Source organism: Fusarium venenatum (genome assembly GCF_020744135.1).
Source record: "Fusarium venenatum strain MPI-CAGE-CH-0201 chromosome Unknown EDB82scaffold_4, whole genome shotgun sequence".
Lineage (NCBI taxonomy): Eukaryota > Fungi > Ascomycota > Sordariomycetes > Hypocreales > Nectriaceae > Fusarium > Fusarium venenatum.
This window is the reverse complement of record NW_027072132.1, coordinates 690,948-708,645: the sequence shown is the minus strand read 5'-3', so window position 1 is coordinate 708,645 and position 17,698 is coordinate 690,948. Positions and strand designations below refer to the sequence as shown.

At 46.3% G+C, this 17,698-nt stretch overlaps 9 protein-coding genes across 9 annotated transcripts; 3 read left to right on the top strand and 6 right to left on the bottom strand.

Annotated features, from left to right (window-relative positions):
* Nucleotides 1-491: 491 nt before the first annotated feature.
* EDB82DRAFT_451164 (uncharacterized protein) lies at nt 492-5,307 on the top strand (the record flags this gene model as incomplete). Its single annotated transcript, XM_065607822.1, has 8 exons — nt 492-711; nt 767-1,123; nt 1,199-1,463; nt 1,527-1,684; nt 1,737-2,100; nt 2,156-2,506; nt 2,577-3,318; nt 4,129-5,307. Coding segments are annotated over 8 exons (3,636 nt in total), but the record flags the coding sequence as incomplete, so codon positions are not given.
* On the bottom strand, nt 5,308-6,475 carry EDB82DRAFT_511385 (uncharacterized protein). Its single transcript, XM_025736953.2, has one exon. The coding sequence runs from the start codon at nt 6,288-6,290 to the stop codon at nt 5,391-5,393; it is 900 nt and encodes a 299-aa protein (XP_025591862.1). The 5' UTR covers nt 6,291-6,475; the 3' UTR covers nt 5,308-5,390.
* A 175-nt stretch (nt 6,476-6,650) lies between these two features.
* Nucleotides 6,651-7,415, bottom strand: EDB82DRAFT_511384 (uncharacterized protein). The gene is made up of 4 exons (XM_065608896.1): nt 7,197-7,415; nt 7,065-7,144; nt 6,956-7,012; nt 6,651-6,906 (listed from the first exon to the last, which is right to left on the bottom strand). Exons 1-4 carry the CDS (start codon nt 7,278-7,280, stop codon nt 6,819-6,821), a joined length of 309 nt encoding a protein of 102 aa, XP_065463162.1. The 5' UTR covers nt 7,281-7,415; the 3' UTR covers nt 6,651-6,818.
* Nucleotides 7,416-10,597: 3,182 nt separating this feature from the next.
* EDB82DRAFT_287994 (ankyrin repeat-containing domain protein) lies at nt 10,598-11,581 on the bottom strand. The gene has a single exon (XM_065607406.1). It carries the CDS (start codon nt 11,127-11,129, stop codon nt 10,653-10,655), a length of 477 nt encoding a protein of 158 aa, XP_065463161.1. The 5' UTR covers nt 11,130-11,581; the 3' UTR covers nt 10,598-10,652.
* Nucleotides 11,214-11,690, bottom strand: EDB82DRAFT_435549 (ankyrin repeat-containing domain protein; the record flags this gene model as incomplete). The annotated part of the gene is made up of 1 exon (XM_065607751.1): nt 11,214-11,690. One exon carries the CDS (start codon nt 11,688-11,690, stop codon nt 11,214-11,216), a length of 477 nt encoding a protein of 158 aa, XP_065463160.1.
* On the bottom strand, nt 11,583-12,394 carry EDB82DRAFT_287993 (uncharacterized protein). Its single transcript, XM_065607405.1, has one exon. The coding sequence runs from the start codon at nt 12,345-12,347 to the stop codon at nt 11,748-11,750; it is 600 nt and encodes a 199-aa protein (XP_065463159.1). The 5' UTR covers nt 12,348-12,394; the 3' UTR covers nt 11,583-11,747.
* EDB82DRAFT_511379 (nucleoside phosphorylase domain-containing protein) lies at nt 12,262-14,709 on the bottom strand. Its single transcript, XM_065608895.1, has 2 exons — nt 13,350-14,709; nt 12,262-13,217 (listed from the first exon to the last, which is right to left on the bottom strand). The coding sequence occupies exons 1-2, from the start codon at nt 14,359-14,361 to the stop codon at nt 12,523-12,525; spliced, it is 1,707 nt and encodes a 568-aa protein (XP_065463158.1). The 5' UTR covers nt 14,362-14,709; the 3' UTR covers nt 12,262-12,522.
* A 348-nt stretch (nt 14,710-15,057) lies between these two features.
* EDB82DRAFT_547887 (heterokaryon incompatibility protein-domain-containing protein) lies at nt 15,058-16,579 on the top strand (the record flags this gene model as incomplete). The annotated part of the gene is made up of 3 exons (XM_065609516.1): nt 15,058-15,855; nt 15,943-16,165; nt 16,518-16,579. The coding sequence occupies 3 exons, from the start codon at nt 15,058-15,060 to the stop codon at nt 16,577-16,579; spliced, it is 1,083 nt and encodes a 360-aa protein (XP_065463157.1).
* A 26-nt stretch (nt 16,580-16,605) lies between these two features.
* Nucleotides 16,606-17,546, top strand: EDB82DRAFT_287988 (uncharacterized protein). Its single transcript, XM_065607404.1, has one exon. It carries the CDS (start codon nt 16,707-16,709, stop codon nt 17,406-17,408), a length of 702 nt encoding a protein of 233 aa, XP_065463156.1. The 5' UTR covers nt 16,606-16,706; the 3' UTR covers nt 17,409-17,546.
* Nucleotides 17,547-17,698: the final 152 nt, after the last annotated feature.

Here is a 17,698-nt window from a genome sequence, read left to right as displayed (position 1 = left end):
CTCAATGTTGAAGATTGTGATTCGAAATAAGGCAGTGCCTCGAGTGGATGTGGTCAAGAACGATGAACGATAAACGAGGAACGAGAAACGAAGAATGAGGGAGCTAAAACTATGGATCTATAGACCCAAGCTAGAGGCCATTAGTCAGTCAGATCGAGGTAGACTGATGTGTACACCAACCGGGAGATTTGCCCAGTGTCCACCCAAAGTTATCTTTACCTCATGCGGCTAGCATCATATTTGAGTTTCCAGTAGTGGTGACCCTCGAACATGGCATATCCAGCATCCAATTACGTCTGGGCGACTTGACGAAACCTTAACGAGGTACGAGAGGAGAGCGAAGCGGAAAAGTCCGTTCAACCAAAGCCACTTTCAGTACGTCAGTCTTTCGTTGATAGGGTTAAATCATTCTGAAAAACTCATCACTCTCATCCTACTATTTCCATATTAACCACAAGTTTACTCCCCAGATACATTCGACCGCAGCTACAATGGGTGATAAAAAAAGAGACACGATTCGATACGAACTCGCCGGCGATGAGACTCCCTACCTCAGCCCAGCTACACCAGCGCCTCCCTACCATGACTTCAGACATGCCGACAGCACAGGTGACATTCCAAATGCTGTGGAAATGCCTGCCGAGCCTGTCTTGACGAATTCCTCAACATCAACATTCGCCAATTTCGTTGGAAGCCATGTAAAGACTCGCGGTATGTGCAGCTTCTAACTCTAACGTTTCTTTGGTATTTATATTAATTTATGTAGACGATGCCCGAGTCGATATTGACTGTGACTCGAAGCTCGTTCGCACTTTTAGCCGCCTTTATCAATTGCCCGCCGAAAAGTATGATCAGGATAGCTCCCCAGCACCAAGTTACACCGAGCCACAATCAGAGAGCCAATCATGGGCTACAAAACTCAACATTGTCATACAAGTCGTGGGCAGTCGTGGAGATGTACAGCCCTTCATCGCTCTAGGCAACGAGCTCCAACGATACGGTCACCGCGTGCGTCTCGCGACACACGACATATTCGAGGACTTTGTGCGGGAATCAAACCTGGAGTTCTATCCTATTGGAGGAAACCCAGCTGAATTAATGTCCTACATGGTTAAGAATCCTGGTTTGATACCCAGCATGCAGAGTCTGGCGGCTGGAGAAATCCAGAAGAAGCGCTGGATGGTGCAAGAGATGCTAGAAAAGTTCTGGCACTCGTGTATAAGGCCTGATACTCTTACTGGTCTTCCATTTGTAGCTGATGCAATAATCGCGAACCCTCCCAGCTTTGCGCACGTACACTGCGCTCAAGCGCTCGGAGTCCCAGTGCACCTGATGTTCACGATGCCTTGGAGTAGCACCAGAGCGTTCCCTCACCCATTGGCCAATTTGAAAAATGTTGGTAGTGATCCTCGAGTGGAAAATTATATCTCTTACGGCATTGTTGAGTGGTTGACCTGGCAAGGGTGAGTTTGATGCTTTTCTTGACCATTATGGGTGACCTTTCAACTGACCAAGAACTCATTTAGACTGGGGGATCTGATCAACAAATGGCGACGATCTATAGATCTAGAGGAGGTGGCTATGTTTGATGGACCGATGATCACACAAACGTTAAAAATTCCTTTCACATACTGTTGGTCTCCATCCTTAGTGCCAAAGCCTACCGACTGGGCAGCACATATTGGTAAGACAGTCATCGCGCCCTTGAAAAGTATCGCACTGACATGGTAACGCAGACGTATGTGGCTTCTTCTTCCGCGACGCCCCCAAATTCTCCCCCCCTCGAGATCTTGCCGAGTTCCTAAAGGTCGGTCCGCCGCCAGTCTACATTGGGTTTGGAAGCATTGTTTTGGATAATCCGGAAAAGACCATTGGGATAATTTTGAATGCGGTCGAGTCAACTGGTGCCCGTGCCATCATCTCCAAAGGCTGGTCTGACCTTGCGGGCGCTGCGAACGAGAACGTGTATTGGATAGGAGATTGCCCCCACGAATGGCTTTTCCAAAACGTTGCAGCTGTTGTTCATCATGGAGGAGCAGGTACAACAGCTTGCGGACTAAGGAACGGGAAGCCCACAACCATCATCCCGTTCTTTGGTGAGTAAGTTATTCACAAAGCGATCAAGTTACAAATTTCCGGGCTGACCACTTTGTAGCCAACCCTTTTGGGGTGAGATGGTGGCCAAGGCAGGTGCAGGGCCGTTTCCGATACCACACAAAGAACTCAGTGTAGAGAATCTTTCTGAAGCTATTCGTTACTGCCTTTCAGACGAGGCCGCTGCTGCTGCAACGCTCATAGCGAAGAAGATGGAATCTGAAGTGGGAGTTCGTGCTGCTGTGCAGTCATTCCATAAGAACCTCCCCCTTGAGCGAATGAGGTGTGAATTGATTCCAACAGAGCCCGCGGTTTGGTCATATACCAAGTCGAAGCGGCCTATCAAGCTTTCCAAAATGGCTGCCGAGATTATTCTTTCGAAGAGACCGGGCGACAGCAAGTATATGAAGGCGTAAGTATCCAGTTCCACGGGTCACGACCTCAAACATAACGTGTATCACATGCTGATTCACCCGTCATAGCTACCAAAGCAACCCTATCTATATCGAAACTACGAGATGGGACCCGATTTCTGGAGGCGCTTCTGCAGTCATGGCCACAGCAACAGATATGACTACCTCGATTACCGGTATCGTCACGAAACCGATCGATGAGTACAGAGAGGAACAACACCGACGCGAATGGGAATCGAAGAAAGCTCAGAACAAGGCTACAGATGGCACTCAGAGTCTGGCGAGCAGATCTTCTGGCAACACGTTACGACCAAACAGCGAACGTTCACACTCGCTTGCCGGAAGGATGGCAGGCGCATCAGCCAAGAGTATAGGAATGATAGGCCCCACCGCTCTTAAAGGAATGGTGGTGGATTTTCCTCTTGCCCTAACAGAAGGCCTCAAATCAGTGCCACAGCACTACGGTGGCGGCGTGCGCGACCATGGGCCAGTGACTGACGCCAAAAGTGGCATGATAGTTGCAGGCAAGACGTTTGCTTGGGGCTTCGTTGATGGTTTGAGCGACGTTGTTGTACAGCCATATAAGGGGGCAAGAAAGGAGGGCGCTTTGGGAGCTGTCAAAGGTATTGGAAAGGGAGCTATGAGCCTTGTGACTAAGAGCGGCGCTGGTATGTTTGGTGTTTTTGCGTATCCGAGTGCGGGCATCAGCAAGAGTATTCGCACAGCGGTACATAGCTCAACTCGCAAAGCTATAGCTAGAGAACGTCACCAGGAAGGTGAGTGGATGATCAGGGGCGAAAGAGGGCTGCAAGTAGACCAGGAAGATCTACTGAGTAGATTCCAACATCACTTGATTGACCGGTAGATACCTATTTGCACTTTCCAGGAGGACTGTGATCCTCATAATAGACATGTTTACTTTTCTTCAAATACACTTGGTCTCTAAAATGGACAATAACTTGGTTGTGAAACGGATTGGGAAATGCTATGAGATGTTACAAATAACCACTTAATTCACAATAAACTTCATCGAGACCAGTTGTAGGTCTATACACACAACTTGAATGTTAGTCCCTACGTGTAGACCTAAGTTTCTTCCGAATGACACTGCGCTTTGATCATTGGAGCTAATGGATCCAAGGTTTGCCGGGAATAAAGTCAATTGTTTGGCTCGTGCACAGTAGAACGGAACTAGACTAGTGAAGTAATGTCTAGTGTCAGCTGAACGAGGTTAAACGAGAATGCTAAACGAGATACGAGTTACATCCACTTACTTCGCCTCTCTGGTGGACTCATCACTCACTAAGCCGATTAATAACACAATTTTTCAATGTTCTCCTTGTCTTGTTTCCTTTCCTTTCTGTTTAGTTTTTCGTTCATCGTTTATCGTTCCAGTAAACCTACATGCATGCAGTCATCTATTTTATTTGGGAACGATTCAATTAGACATTTTTAGTCATGGAGACGTCACGACAACCACAATCACGCCCGAAACGTAAGCCACACAAGAAGTCAAGAACTGGTTGTTTAGACTGCCGAAAACGCCGAGTTAAAGTAAGTCCATCTATATACAATTTTCTTGTTTTAACAGCGGCTCAACCAGAGGCTTATCATTTCTTAGTGTAACGAGGAACGCCCAAGATGCTGGTCCTGCAAGCGCCGCGATATAGATTGCGAATATCCAGACAAGACATCTGTTCCAGTTGTAATTATGCCACCACTACCAGTCTCCCCCATGTCGCCATTAGTCGTGTCTCAATCCCCATCCATCACATCGGTGCTAACGCCAACACCAACGTTGTCCTCAACTACCGACTCCCTTCACAATCTTGATTATACTCCGACGGGAACGTTGGAGTTAACCCAACTGCGTCTACTTCATCACTGGACACTATCTACCAGTGTAGACCTTTGCAAATGTCCCAAGACGCTGTGGATCTGGCAGGAAGCCTTTCCCCAAATGGGTTTCCAACACCCATTCGTCTTAAATGCGTTACTAGGTCTTGCAGCTCTACATATTGCTTACCAATCTCCATTGGAGCGAAAGAAAAGATGGTTAGATGGTATGTATCATCATGGAGAAGCCTTGATTGGATTTCAGAGACAGATCTCCAATATCACTGCAGATAACAGCGAAGCACTATTTACGTGGTCTATATGTAACGTTCTGTACGTTTTTGCCATGTCAAACCCTCTTCTGGAACCTGTAGATGGAGTCTCCCGCTTATCAACATCGACACGCAACGAAAGGGTTCTAGGTGCCGAGTGGATCCCTATGATACGCGGAATCGACGCTGTGCTCGAACCTACCCATAATTACATCCGATTTGGGAAGATGAAAAACATAATGAGCCTTGGCAATTGGTATGAACTTGATCCGGGCAAGGACAGCAACAGCCCTGAGGATGATTATTTCTGTAACGTTCGCGATACTTGGAGTAGCTCTGCTTCTTCCGAAGTCTACGAGGAGGCGCTTCATATCCTTCGAAAATGTCGTCTCTACTCGCAACAATTTCGCAACATGGACTCCAAGACACGTGGAAATTGGGGGTATAATAAGGAGTGGTCTGGACCTCTGATCTTCATTCATTTTGCGCCTGAGTCTTATTTCACACTGTTAAAGCAGAGGCAACCACCGGCTTTAATTCTTTTTGCCCTATTCGGTGTACTTTTACATGGAATTGACGGTTATTGGTTTATGCAAGGCTGGGGAAAAGCAATAGTGGAAGTAGTAGCGGATATACTCGGAGGTTTCTGGAAACAATGGCTGTTGTGGCCCTTGCAGGTTGTACAGAACGATGGTTATAGATGAGGTTTATTTAACATTGAAAGATAGCATGAAAATAGAGAGACAAACGAATAACCTCAGCACACACGCCTAGCTCAAAATGCCATCCTGACCTTGAGCAAATCCTTCTCAACAATCTCATCCCTCTTCTCCATGAGCTCCTCCATATCCCATGGACAGCTTACATATCTTCCACCTAACCATTCGCGGCGCTCTGCAGCCAGCCATACAATCGTATCCCCAGCTATATCCGGACGATGAGGCAGTGAATTCCGCAGAGCCTCGGGCGCGAGCTCAGTGATCTTGGTCTTGATCGCACCCGGGTTCACACAATATGTCAAGAGTCCTTCCCTCCCATACTCCAGTTGCATTGATTCAGTCCATCTCAAAATTGCAAGCTTTGAACTCCGATAACTCGCGCTGGTGGGTCGGGCACTCAAAGCGCCTGAGGATGAAACGTTGACCACTGTACATAAACCACCTTTGGTAGAGAGCTGCTTTGGAAGGAATTCGCGCATCATGTTGATCAGTCCCCGGACATTGACTTCCCATGTGCGCCAGTACACATCTGGATCTATGTCAAGGAGTCGCTCGTAGGGTTCCATGTGAGCCGCGTTATTGACGACAACGTCCAGACGTCCAGAAAAGGCCTTTGAGATATCTTCTTGCATTGCTTTAACGCTTTCCTGATTTGCAATATCAACCGTGTAGTTCAGCACTGTGGGCTCTGGACGTCCAGCTTGTGTTGCGGCTGACTTCAACTTCGCTGTGAGATCTTCTGATACGCCGTGTAGATCAGCTACAGCTATCGCAGACGCTCCGGCGCGCGCAAACGCCATGGCTGTAGCAAAGCCAACACCATCCTCCCATGCTGCGCCTGTGATTAGAACATGTTTCTTGGATAAGTCTAACTTAAGTGGGGAGATGTAATCATAGGTTGTAGCGTGCTGTTTCTTTATAAAGGAACCGCCAGACAACTCTCTTCCAGTCGACATTGTTAAATGGTAGAAGTAGTCGAAGACTTGCGTGGAATTTTAATGATCAAAGATATAGGTGAAGACTTGCTTTCTATACACATTATGAAAATCACAGTGGGGACAAACGTCATTCATGACAAGATCGGAATATATCGGACCAAAGTTGATTATTTCCCTTAGTCGACCTTGATGATTAAACAAGTAATGGGTTAGCCTGACCCTTCCGTGGTATGCAGGACTTTATGCAACACGGTTATGTCTATGCCGTGCCAGGCCGTGATTATTGCCGCAGGTATGCATATGGCAATAACCTTTACATAAAATGTCTGGCTGCATAACATTACATCACTCAATCCATAGCAGACAAGAAGTTTAAGATCCGTGGCCACGGTTTATTTATTGGAGGATAATGAGTGACTATAAGTAATGCATCTCCTCTTATGTCTTCAGCAGTGTATCCTGCATCCTTGTGTCGTCAAGATCAGAGTCAATCACCATCGTCATCCAGACATGTTGAATGGCCGGACTTTGGCACGTCAAACCAGATCAACGAGCGACAATCTTGTACTTTGAAACACGTCGAGCGTCGATCTTCTTCTTGCCTTCGGTTGGTCCAGAAAACTGTTCGTTCTCGCTGTCGCTACTCAGTATGGAGTCTTGTGTAAACCGGAGATACTACTTACTTTCCAAGGTAAAGCCAGAGGTCAATGGCGCTGCGGCAGGTGAAACCTTGAATGTTTCTAGATCTCAAGTTAGCTATGAGGGTTGATATGCGACTCTGGGTCATATTACGGAGTGCCCTCCAAAGGCTCCCAGGTGTTAAAGCTAGGATAGTGATCACGGTCACCGCCACCCTTGACGTCCCAACGGATCTATAAGAAACGTTAGCAAGAGGGGTCTCATGGGTAACATTATTCCACCTACGTAAGCGGTGTTGCCGGAAATCTCGGAATCGAACTTGCCCTCTTCCAAGATAGGCTCCTTGCTGTTGACTTGTTCGTCACTCATGATGGTGATGTTGTTTGTAGGTGAATAGTTTGTAATGAGAATGTGTAAGTTGGAAATTGATGTGATGATGAGGAAGGAATATGTGGGAGATGGGCAGGCTATTTATGTCCCTTGGGGTTCACATAATTTCCACCAGAACGTTCATTTACTGTTTGTCCTGGCCCACTATCAATTAGGTCACATCATGAGACATGGGATAGAATCGTGTAGATAGAATTGACCCTGTTGAGACTCTTGCATATGTATGTCACAGACAAAATTTCAAATTCACATTTTGTCGCTCTTTCCTGAGTCCGTCAAATGAGAACGCCGCTTTTCAAATTGATGACGGCTCCAGCTTAAACAAGGCCGAGGAATGTACAGGTATCTTGGCAATTCTACAGTAGTCTCCTTTTGCCGACCACCCTCCCGATAAGATACTCATTGAAAACAACAGCCATCTTGGTTCTCCATCTTTGTTCCACCGTCGTAGAACTAACAAATATTCTCTGTTTCTCGCTAGACCTGGTTTACGTCTGCCGCAGTCTGGTACCTGTGGACCTCAATTATAACCCATCAAACACAGCCGAGTTCAACGTGAGTTGATCTCGTCGAGATGCCTGTGATCTGGTGTAGCTATTGTGTGCCGTGATTGGCCACCAGCCCTTTGTAGCGCCGGAGACATCGAGTTACTTCAACAACTACCGAGTTCAAGGTCAGTCAATGAGTAGTTGTGGTGTTGGACGCACTAACCCAAGCCACCTTCTCATTCCGAGACAATTGAAAGTGTTTTCTTTAGTTGCGGTCGCTTACAACTTCCATGCATTAACTAACATGATTAAGCATGTTGTCTTAGATGCATCTCTCCCATTTGAATACTAGCCTCCTCAATAACATGAGCTCATAATGTCTCCGATACATTGCGTATCTGTACCATCCCAGAATTTCTGTAATTTTGTTCAAACGCTCTCACGAAATACTGGATTATGACGTACAGTTATACCATACCAACCATTCGCCTATTTGTGACGGCGCATTGAGATATAAGTTTACCCTGGAAGTGCGACTGGCCTAATTCAAACAGGAAATGCCCAATCTAATTCCTTTACCTGTACAAAAGTTTATTAGATTCACATGATATATGACCCTTAATTTGTCAAATCATGACTTACAGAACAACTTACACCCGAAGTAGTGTTACTCCAGTTCGATGAGGCCCGTGTCTCATCGTTGTGCATGTGTCTCAACATCAACCAGCGAGGCAAGAGAAAACAATGCCGGCAACGGAATAAACCAATACAAACTTACCACAGTGGCTCACATAACGACATCGATATGCGATGCACAAAAACCCAAATTAGGAAAGAGTAATCTGGCGGTGTGCCGCAAACCAATTGGTAATAGCGATCTGGCCACGCTTTGTTGAAATCCAGATCGGTTTTTCTTTTCGCTTGGCATCAGTGCAGCAATCTTGAATTACGATGTCTTAGTACAGGCCTCATGTTGCAATGCATACCTTGAAGGACCGTTACGTAGTCTTCGGGATCGATTGCTTGAAGAAATCAACACTTCTTAGGTTAAAGATTTTCAGATAGGAATGATTTAATCTTGCGAAGGCTTTGTAGCTCAAAATGAGAATTCCGATGTCAATAGTGATACTTGATATCTCCTCAAACGATCTTGTGGATGTGTAGATGCTATCGTGTGCATAAATAATTAATGCCGATCAACGGTGAGGGGATGCAATCGGTAGGAATCCACAATGGTCCTTTTCAACAACCGCTGGCCTGACTATATCTACAAATGGCAACAATCGGAAGCACGCCGTGGGCTGAAATGCACCAAGACGGGGACGAGCTCAGCAGTAAGACAAGTCACGAGCCGGCCCGACCCTCCTATGAGCTGCAGGGTGTTATGCAACAAGGTTATGCGTGCCGTGCCGTCTTCTTCGCGACCGGCAGGTCCACTTATTTATCAATTTCTGTGCTTACTCGCATAATTGCAAGCCTGAGCCTCTCAATTACTTCAATTTTACCCAGAGGCCCATAAGGGTTCCATTTCCGTAAATGTTATTGATGCCTGACACACAATCATTGATCTACTAACAAGATGTAATGAGTTGGCAGGTGGGCACAATATCGGTGACATCAGAGTTGGTTGATAGAAATTATATGCTTGACAGTAGCGGAAAGGTGATTAGTTATTTTGTCACATTTCGCCTTTCTGTAGTGAAAGATCTTTTGTTGTCAACATTTTTCTTTTACCCAGCAAGAAGGCGAGTCTCACTTTACAGGAGGCGAGGCTTGCGACAACAGCGACCATCGAGGCCGTGCGACATTTACAGAATTCTGGAAGTTGAAGTCCCTGGGTTTCTATAAAAGTCAAGTCCCTGATGTGTTTGACTCTTCAACCATAGACAAATCTGAAGTAGGGAGGCCTACAGAAGAGTTCATGGGAGTGGTGGCAGAAGCACAGACAAAAACCAACATGTTCAGGGCTAGCCTCGTTTTCGGTGGTGAGGATCTAGCTGAGCCAGAAAAACGAAAGGAATTTCTGAGACAGCACTTGGTTGTGTACGTTCCAATTGAAGTAGGCAAGAAAGGAGACGGCTACAGGCAGAGTCCAAAACCTTCGCCTGGCTTCATATTGATGGATAAGTTATCTCTGAGTCAGGACGGTGTCAGTTGACAACTGTCAAATGAGGCTAGAGAGTTATTCTACAAAGTGAACCGATTTCTGGTTCCCTGAAAACACTCATTGCGTTTTGGAACGGGAAGTACCAAAAGTATGAGTTGGGGGACCTGGTCAGATCATAAATTTAACATCACCATCGCCATTTCTACGGATTATGACCCCAAGTTGCACCTGATTATGAACGTCTTGCAAGAGTTGCAACCTAGTGTTAAAGTTAGAATTATTCTGCTGAGGTTCGGCGAGTCGCAGGAAGCTATCTCTGGAGTTTCCGAAGACATTATTCCGTCAGTTCACCAACTTCGTGGTATACAAGCAGCTCTTACCAAAGGATGCAGACAACCATGCGGTCACAGAGATCCTTGAATTTCTTTGAAGGATTTGATCGAGGCATAATAACAGAAGGTTAAAAGACAGGAATTCCATAATAAATTGACCTCTCTTATTTTTTCCGAAGCCTTTTAGTATTGAGAAACACTCTGTAACATTTGTTTAACTACAATTGTATATTTAACAAATATCGGTCTAGGTATCCCGTTGTCCTCGACTCAGGAGAAAATTTACATAATCAGGATAGTGGGGCTAACTGGCTACCCTTTCTGTAGCACCTTTGTCTAGTAGTAGTCGACAAATGTCCTCATAGCCCTCGGAAGAAGCTCTGGTTAATGGACTATCTTCACCTGAGCGACCGTTTACAGGTGCTTAACTATCGAGCAGAAGACGATAGATTTCCAGATGCCCTCTTGCTGCAGCTTCAATAAGCGGAGAGCTCGTGCTTTTACCAATTGGCCTGTGGCAACCAAACCACATTCTCTGACCTATCGACAGTGGACTTGCCCGCTTACCATTTCCTTCCACTCTAGCTCTATGTTGGATCAGAAGGTTGCAAACATCTAGGTGTCCTCGTCGCGCAGCCACAAGTAATGGAGTGCCTGCGTCACCGTCACCGTCTACATGCATTTTGGCATGGAGCAGTAGGGGACAAATTTCCAAATATCCAAGACCTGCAGCCATATAAAGTAATAACGCACTTTTCTTCCATCTTTGTGCAGAAGCGCCGCTTTTGAGAAGTAGTTGGAAAACATCAGGACATTCTTCTCTTAAGGCAAGAAACAGTAGAGAAGTTCGGTCTTGGTCTGTGATATTGACGTTAGCACCGTTAATCAGAACCATTGCCATCTCAGGATTGCCCCCAACGCGCTTTCCGAAAGACAGTGTCAAGGCAGTATCACCATATCCATTTCGTGCTTTGATATTTGCTCCCTATTGCAGCAATAATTGTACTAAATGGGTTAGTCCATAGTTTGCAGCCCATAGGAGTGGTGTATTATGGCCTCTCCGATCCCCTTGAATAATGGCGCCGTGATCCAACAGTTGCTCTATGGCCTCCAAACGGTTGTTGTTCACGGCCTGAAGAAGTGGGGTCCGGTATAATCGGTCGACAGTATCAACCTTGGCACCAAGTTCTATCAATAGCTGAATTGTACTCGAATGGCCGTTCTTCGCAGCGTAAGAAAGTGGAGTCCGGCTGCGAAAGTCCTTTTCGTCCACTTGGTGACCATCATCAAGTAGAAAGCGAACCATTTGGTAGGAGCCCGTAATTGCCGCCAAATGGAGACATATAAATCCCTCCAATGGATCTCCATTACCCCATTTAAATTCACTATGATATACTTGGTATACTCGAAGGATCTGACCTGATGCTCGAATATTCAGAGAATTACGAAGGAATCTGATCATCAATGCACCCTTCGTGAGTTTTAGCATCTCACTCTTAGTACACTCTAGATGATCGAGCTAGTAACGACCAGCGTACTGATAGAATTTGTTGGTTCGCAAGCTTTCCCATAGTTCTTGTTTCTCTTGGCATGGTCCATCCTGAAAAGCATCAAATAAAAGATATGTGATGCAAACCATAGTGAGATCTACTTGAATGGCAGTTCTGGCGTTAGATTCTAGCTGCTTGATGTTCATAACGCCTTCTATGGACCTTGAGAGGCAACCATTGCTAAGAAACATTAGACGCTCAGGGTTATGATTGAAATACTCGCGTGTTATGTGATGGAGTAATCGGACAGTTTTGTCGTCATCCACTGTATCAAGCCCTCTACACACATTCACAATTAGCTTGATGGGACTTTGAACTGTCTTCTCAGAGTGTGGAGAGCCGATCTTTACAGAAACTGCTTCACGAAGTGCCAAAATCGGGAGTGGTTCTTTTGCACAGACTACCCATTCGAGGGTCTTGCTCGCGAGCAAACGATGCTTCAGAGGCTGATCATGAATGCGGTCGGTTGTTTTTCCATAAATCTCCTCATACGCACTTGACGCTTCAGGAAAGTTTTGAATGCTAGTTCTGATATCCTGCTCTGATATCTGATAATCGACTTCATCCATATGAAATCGGACGAGAAGAAATCTGAACTTGTGTTAGCCAGTTTCGGATATACATCCGAAGAAAATATTCACATTCCATGAGAAGCACTTTTGATGCGCTCTTGTACATCCTGTACTAGTTTGTTCCTCTCTTCTGACGAACCGCATTCTTGAATGACAAGATTACGCTTGTACTTCAAGATATTTGTTTTACGTCTTCATCGGCTGCCTCAATAGGAAGTAACAAATAGTTCGGAACGAGGTTTTTGAAGATGTCTTTGATCCAGTCCAGGCGACGGGAAGTTGCTGCGATGTTCACTTTCGTCCGACTTTGGAGCTTGAACAGTTCACGCAGGAGTCCTCTTTCCAATGCACTCTCTTCACACTCGTCAAGAGCATCGATTACTATAAAGAGGTTCGCGAAGGAAAGCGATATGTCAATGATCCCGCTGATTAAACTTTCCATGCTTAACGATGATGGGCCATTGTCCTTGTATCCTTCAAACCAATCCGTGGCGGCCTTTGGCAGTGGCCTATGGCTGCTTTCAATCAACTGTCTCATGAGACTCAACATAAAGTAAGGCGGGCATTGCTGGTTTCTGTCTGCAGCGCTGAAATAGAAGAATACAACAGCTGTCGGATTTGCGGCTGATTCGACGCAGGCACGAGACTTGAGATGGTCGATCATGACGGATGCCATGACTGTTTTGCCTGCTCCTGGATCGCCTTGACATAGCAATGTTTGCTGGTGGCCAACTTCCCATTTTTTGAAGTCCGGGTGGTTGAGAAACCATTGGCCAGTTCCAGGTTCATATCTGGAAAAATGTGCCTGATGGGCATGTCTCCAGTTCTTTTGCCCGATCCACTCCAGGATCTGTCGTCGATATGATTCTGTGGACCGATTAGTACTTGAAATTCTCAGGAAAGGTCTTCATAGAAACTGCATGAACTGGTCAAAATGACTGGGAAATGATATATAAGGGCTCAAGAGGAGTCATATTCAAGAAAGGGATACCTAATTACCTTCTTTCACCTCATCAACCTTACTCTCTATTCTCTTCATTCCTGACATCATATTCTGCATAGTTGAGGTTTGACGCACTTGCTCGCCACGAATCTTCATTAGAATAGCTCCGCCATATGCGGCAGCAACAGCGGCAGCATAGTAATGCCATTCATCGCTCTTGTGGGTGTCAGCATAGTCACAGATTCCTCGAATGACCAGGCAAGGTATCTGGCCCATGATACCCGCTGCCAACATCTCGTAACATATCGCTTGCTCGTTGCCGCGCCGTAACCGGTTTCGATCCTGTGGGTTCTTTATCACGCCTCCTCCTGAAAGTATAAGACCTCGATGAATGATAACATCTCTGTTACGATGTCCCCGATCAACAATCTGCTTTTGGCTGGAATTGTCACAGGCGCTGCAGTCTTTTCCGCCAACATGATGAAAGGTGTCAGCGAAAAGGACATCACGACTAGGCCGAGAGAAGAGACGTTTTTGTGGGATGCGCTGGAGCATCCCGTCAATTGGGAATTCGTCCTCCATCTCATCCATCTGTAAGGACATGTCTGCACTGATCAAGATGGGGGCTGGTTTATTGAGCGAGCCTTTCAAGACAAACTCTCCGTTCTGAGTGTATTTTCCATAGTCGTATTCAATCACACCAGGGTGATTATCTTGCGGTATGCTCACAGCAACATCCCCAAGCCTGATATCGGCATCTGCACCCGGAATACCCCCTCCGATTCCAATTGATAAAGCGAACCGAATATTCGGGAACTGTTGGGCCACAACAGCAGCGCACTGGGATGCTTTCACTGTCCCCATTTGATGAGGCACTGTGAGTACGATGTTGTGTTCACCGACTCGGCCGTAAGAATAGACATACAATTGTTGGCCAGGAGCAACATTGCAATCGAATCGTTCGTCAAATACGAGCCTAACCGCGACGGCCTCCTTTGGGAGAGCGCAGAAAATGGCGACAGTGATGTCATCTGGTTGGATAAGATCATTCTTTGATTGCTTACTCATTTGTGGTTGAGTGACGATGAAGCGCTGGAAGTCGTTTGTGCGATTGGATGGATTTTTGAGATGGTGCGAGGGATGACTAGAAGAAACAGGAAAAGGCGACTGATGGAAATGGAATATGATGTCTATGGATAACAGAGCGAAGCCTGAGCAGGAATGAGCGGGGAAAAGAAGAGATGGATCCCTGTCATTGCTAGGCAGTATGAGTTGGTAGGATATTCAATAGTTAGGCTGACTGTATGCAGACGGCTTCATGGTGGAAGCCTTATTGTCTATACAACATCCTGGATGCAATTAGGTGGGGTTTGTGATATGATGGCTACGTGTTACAAAGCAGAACTGTATGACAACAAGCCCCCTCGGGTCAGGCTCTAGATCGGCACTGCAGGCGGGTCAGGCTTTATTGACAAGGCATAGATACGTTCCTGAAGTTGTCTGGCTAGACTGCTAAGCTTCTCTCGTAACTTGTCGCCATGTGATCTACCAGGATCCTGCCCATCGCCAGATCACTTACCCGTCCCAAGGACTAGGGTAGGCAAGTAACCCCACGCATATACATCCCTGCCTCCTTTCATAGGAAAGGACAAGCTTATTCTGGCTACGTACAATTGGCTGAGTGATGCACAACGCCCCACAGCTTGCTTATCCGTAAACGCACCATATCTTCCAATCTTTCCTTCATACAAACAACAAATCAGTATGCGTCTTTTAAACGTCGATACGCTAGAGCTCGAGTGGTTCCCAGGCAACCATAAACCGCCATATGCTATTCTCTCTCATACGTGGGGCTCTGAGGAGATTATGCTACAGGATGTTGCCTCTTTGCGTACAGGGCAGGGCGCAGGCTTCACCAAGACGAGGGCTGCCTGTGCCGAGGCAAGCCGTCGCGGCTTCGACTACGTCTGGGTCGACACATGTTGTATCGACAAATCGAGTAGTGCGGAGCTCTCCGAGGCTATCAACAGCATGTTCAAATGGTATGAGAACTCGGAAATATGCTTTGCATACCTAGACGATGTGTATACGTCCTTCGGGGATATTCGAAAGTCCATGAGCCAAAGCCGATGGTTCACCCGTGGATGGACCTTGCAGGAACTACTGGCCCCAAACGAACTGATCTTCTTTTCCTCGGACTGGTCCGTGATTGGGACACGCCACGAGTACGCCGGGATTGTCAGTGACATTACCGGCATTGAACAAAAGTATCTTGAATCCCAAGATACTATTAGTGTTCAGGCGCGGCAGGTATTGATCTCCAGCGCTACAGTGGCCCAAAAGATGGATTGGGCTTCCAAGAGAACGACGACGCGCGGAGAGGACATGTCGTACTGTCTCCTCGGTCTGTTTGGTATCAACATACCGTTGTTATATGGCGAAGGGCCCGAGCGAGCTTTTTTCCGTCTTCAAGAAGCTATCGTCCGAGACCCAACAGTTTTTGACGTTACACTTCTCGCTTGGGATATTGCGACGCCCAAGACCATGTCCCCATCCTGGCGGGTAGAAAAACCATCCTACTGGACCCCTGCATTTGGTTTCCTTATCCAGACTGGCCATCCTTGGTATCATCTACAACCACCAAATCAGGACAGTGATATACAGGGCCTCTTTGCTCGATCCATTAATTCTTTCTCGGGGTCCCAGGAGTTGGCACTGGTCAAGGTAGACGTTGATAGATCACTGACCGACCGAGGTCTGAGCATCAAGCTTCCTGTATCTAGTGACAGCCAACCTTACCTCATTTTACCCTGCCACATGAAGAACGATCCCTGGAGACTGCTCGCTCTCCCGATTGTTCGCCAAGGGCCAAGTATGTACGCCCGAACTTCGCAGGACACATCTTTTATCGAGTACGATGCTTGGAGTCGGTGGGAACCTCGCCAGTTGAACTTGATGACTCGCATTAAAGGTCTTCCTTTTCGGCCGTTTGAAACGCTCCTAGCAACCACAAACACAGAACCGGCTCAGCTGTCTCTGTCCATACCCACCCAACGCTTAGGTTTTGTTGAATCCGAACCTCTACTGGATGGTCCCGGCAACACCAACCAGGGGATACATTTTCAATTCCGTATCACCCAAGGAAGAAGAATCACTGGCTCGTTCCGCAGGATATATTTTTCAAACGTCAGTCATTTGCAGGGACTATAAATGGTACATTTCAGTGTGTGACGGCCGTGCTGCTACAGAATCAGGGCACCGAGACTCGCTTCGCAGTATTTTTTGAGGCGCATGAGACTCACTGGTTGCTTAAGCTATTTCAGGGACCAATTAACGTCTCTGTTTGTTTCCGACCCGATTTATCAACCTTCGAAGAAGTTGATCGTGCAATACAAAAGAGTTCGAGATCAGACATGTCGAGTTATGGTTCTTTTACGCAAGATGACTTGTTCATCTTCTCCTCTAGCTTTTCAAGCTTCGTTGCAAGTCTACCAACTGTCAGTGTTAAGATCGAGGTCTCTCAATCAACCGGCTGGGTGACTGTGGTCAGATCGATATCTTATGTTATCATTACGCTGTTCACCGAATTTGTCTTGGTCATCTCATTTCCTGGGTGGCTCGGTCTGTTGATGTTATTAAAACAGACTACCGAGGGAGACTGGGACGCCATGTTGCCCAGCATCGTCAAGCCTTATATTCCCGCTGTAATTCGCATGCTATTTTGGTTTACGGCTCTCCGTCAAGATTTACCTCTTGTTTCTCAGCTCTTCCCTAGCACCTCGGAATTCATAAGACTAAATCAATCTTGGATAGCCGTTATAATCGACATAATGGGTTTCAAAGCTACATCCTCCTCTTTTGTCTTTAATGTGATATCTACAGTTACGACAGCCAGAATGTTCTTATATTATTTTAAACAACCCCACCGCGAAATCTGGCATTATCATGCAGAATTATCGAACAGCTTCATGTTCATGATAGGGTGGATAGTGGTTCTCAACAACGATATACTATACCAGCCAGACACGTCCATATTGGGATTTATCTCATATTTACTTATTCTCATAGCTCATACATGCTCATACTGTTTCTATTATATTACATTTTCTCTTTGAACTTCATCTACAGCGCTGTAAGGGAAAGGTAACAGCGTGGGAGGGACCCTCTATATAACCTACCTCGATCGCCCAGGCTTGACACCAAGCACTACGGCAACCTCCCTGACTTTACGCGATGCTATAGAGGCAAATTGGACTAGGTGAAAACCCAAGGACATGTCGGTTTTGTGCTTCGCAGAGGGAGGACAAGGTTTCATATCCTCGTTTAGCTTCTCCACAGACTATGATTAGTAGAAACGTCACTCTTGCTAGCAGTACATACTATTAGTCAGTCAATAATAAAATTG

Excerpts from the sequence above, each read along its gene's own strand:
- EDB82DRAFT_511385 (XM_025736953.2), bottom strand. The coding sequence starts at position 6,290 with ATGTCGACTGGAAGAGAGTTGTCTGGCGGTTCCTTTATAAAGAAACAG.
- EDB82DRAFT_511384 (XM_065608896.1), bottom strand. The coding sequence starts at position 7,280 with ATGAGTGACGAACAAGTCAACAGCAAGGAGCCTATCTTGGAAGAGGGC. Across the intron at positions 7,013-7,064 it reads GAGCCTTTGGAGGGCACTCC|AAACATTCAAGGTTTCACCT; the intron begins GTAATATGACCC and ends CTTGAGATCTAG. Across the intron at positions 6,907-6,955 it reads CTCTGGCTTTACCTTGGAAA|CGAGAACGAACAGTTTTCTG; the intron begins GTAAGTAGTATC and ends GAGTAGCGACAG.
- EDB82DRAFT_287994 (XM_065607406.1), bottom strand. The coding sequence starts at position 11,129 with ATGGCAATGGTTCTGATTAACGGTGCTAACGTCAATATCACAGACCAA.
- EDB82DRAFT_287993 (XM_065607405.1), bottom strand. The coding sequence starts at position 12,347 with ATGGATGAAGTCGATTATCAGATATCAGAGCAGGATATCAGAACTAGC.
- EDB82DRAFT_511379 (XM_065608895.1), bottom strand. The coding sequence starts at position 14,361 with ATGAGTAAGCAATCAAAGAATGATCTTATCCAACCAGATGACATCACT. Across the intron at positions 13,218-13,349 it reads GGTTGATGAGGTGAAAGAAG|AATCATATCGACGACAGATC; the intron begins GTAATTAGGTAT and ends ATCGGTCCACAG.
- EDB82DRAFT_287988 (XM_065607404.1), top strand. The coding sequence starts at position 16,707 with ATGTCGAGTTATGGTTCTTTTACGCAAGATGACTTGTTCATCTTCTCC.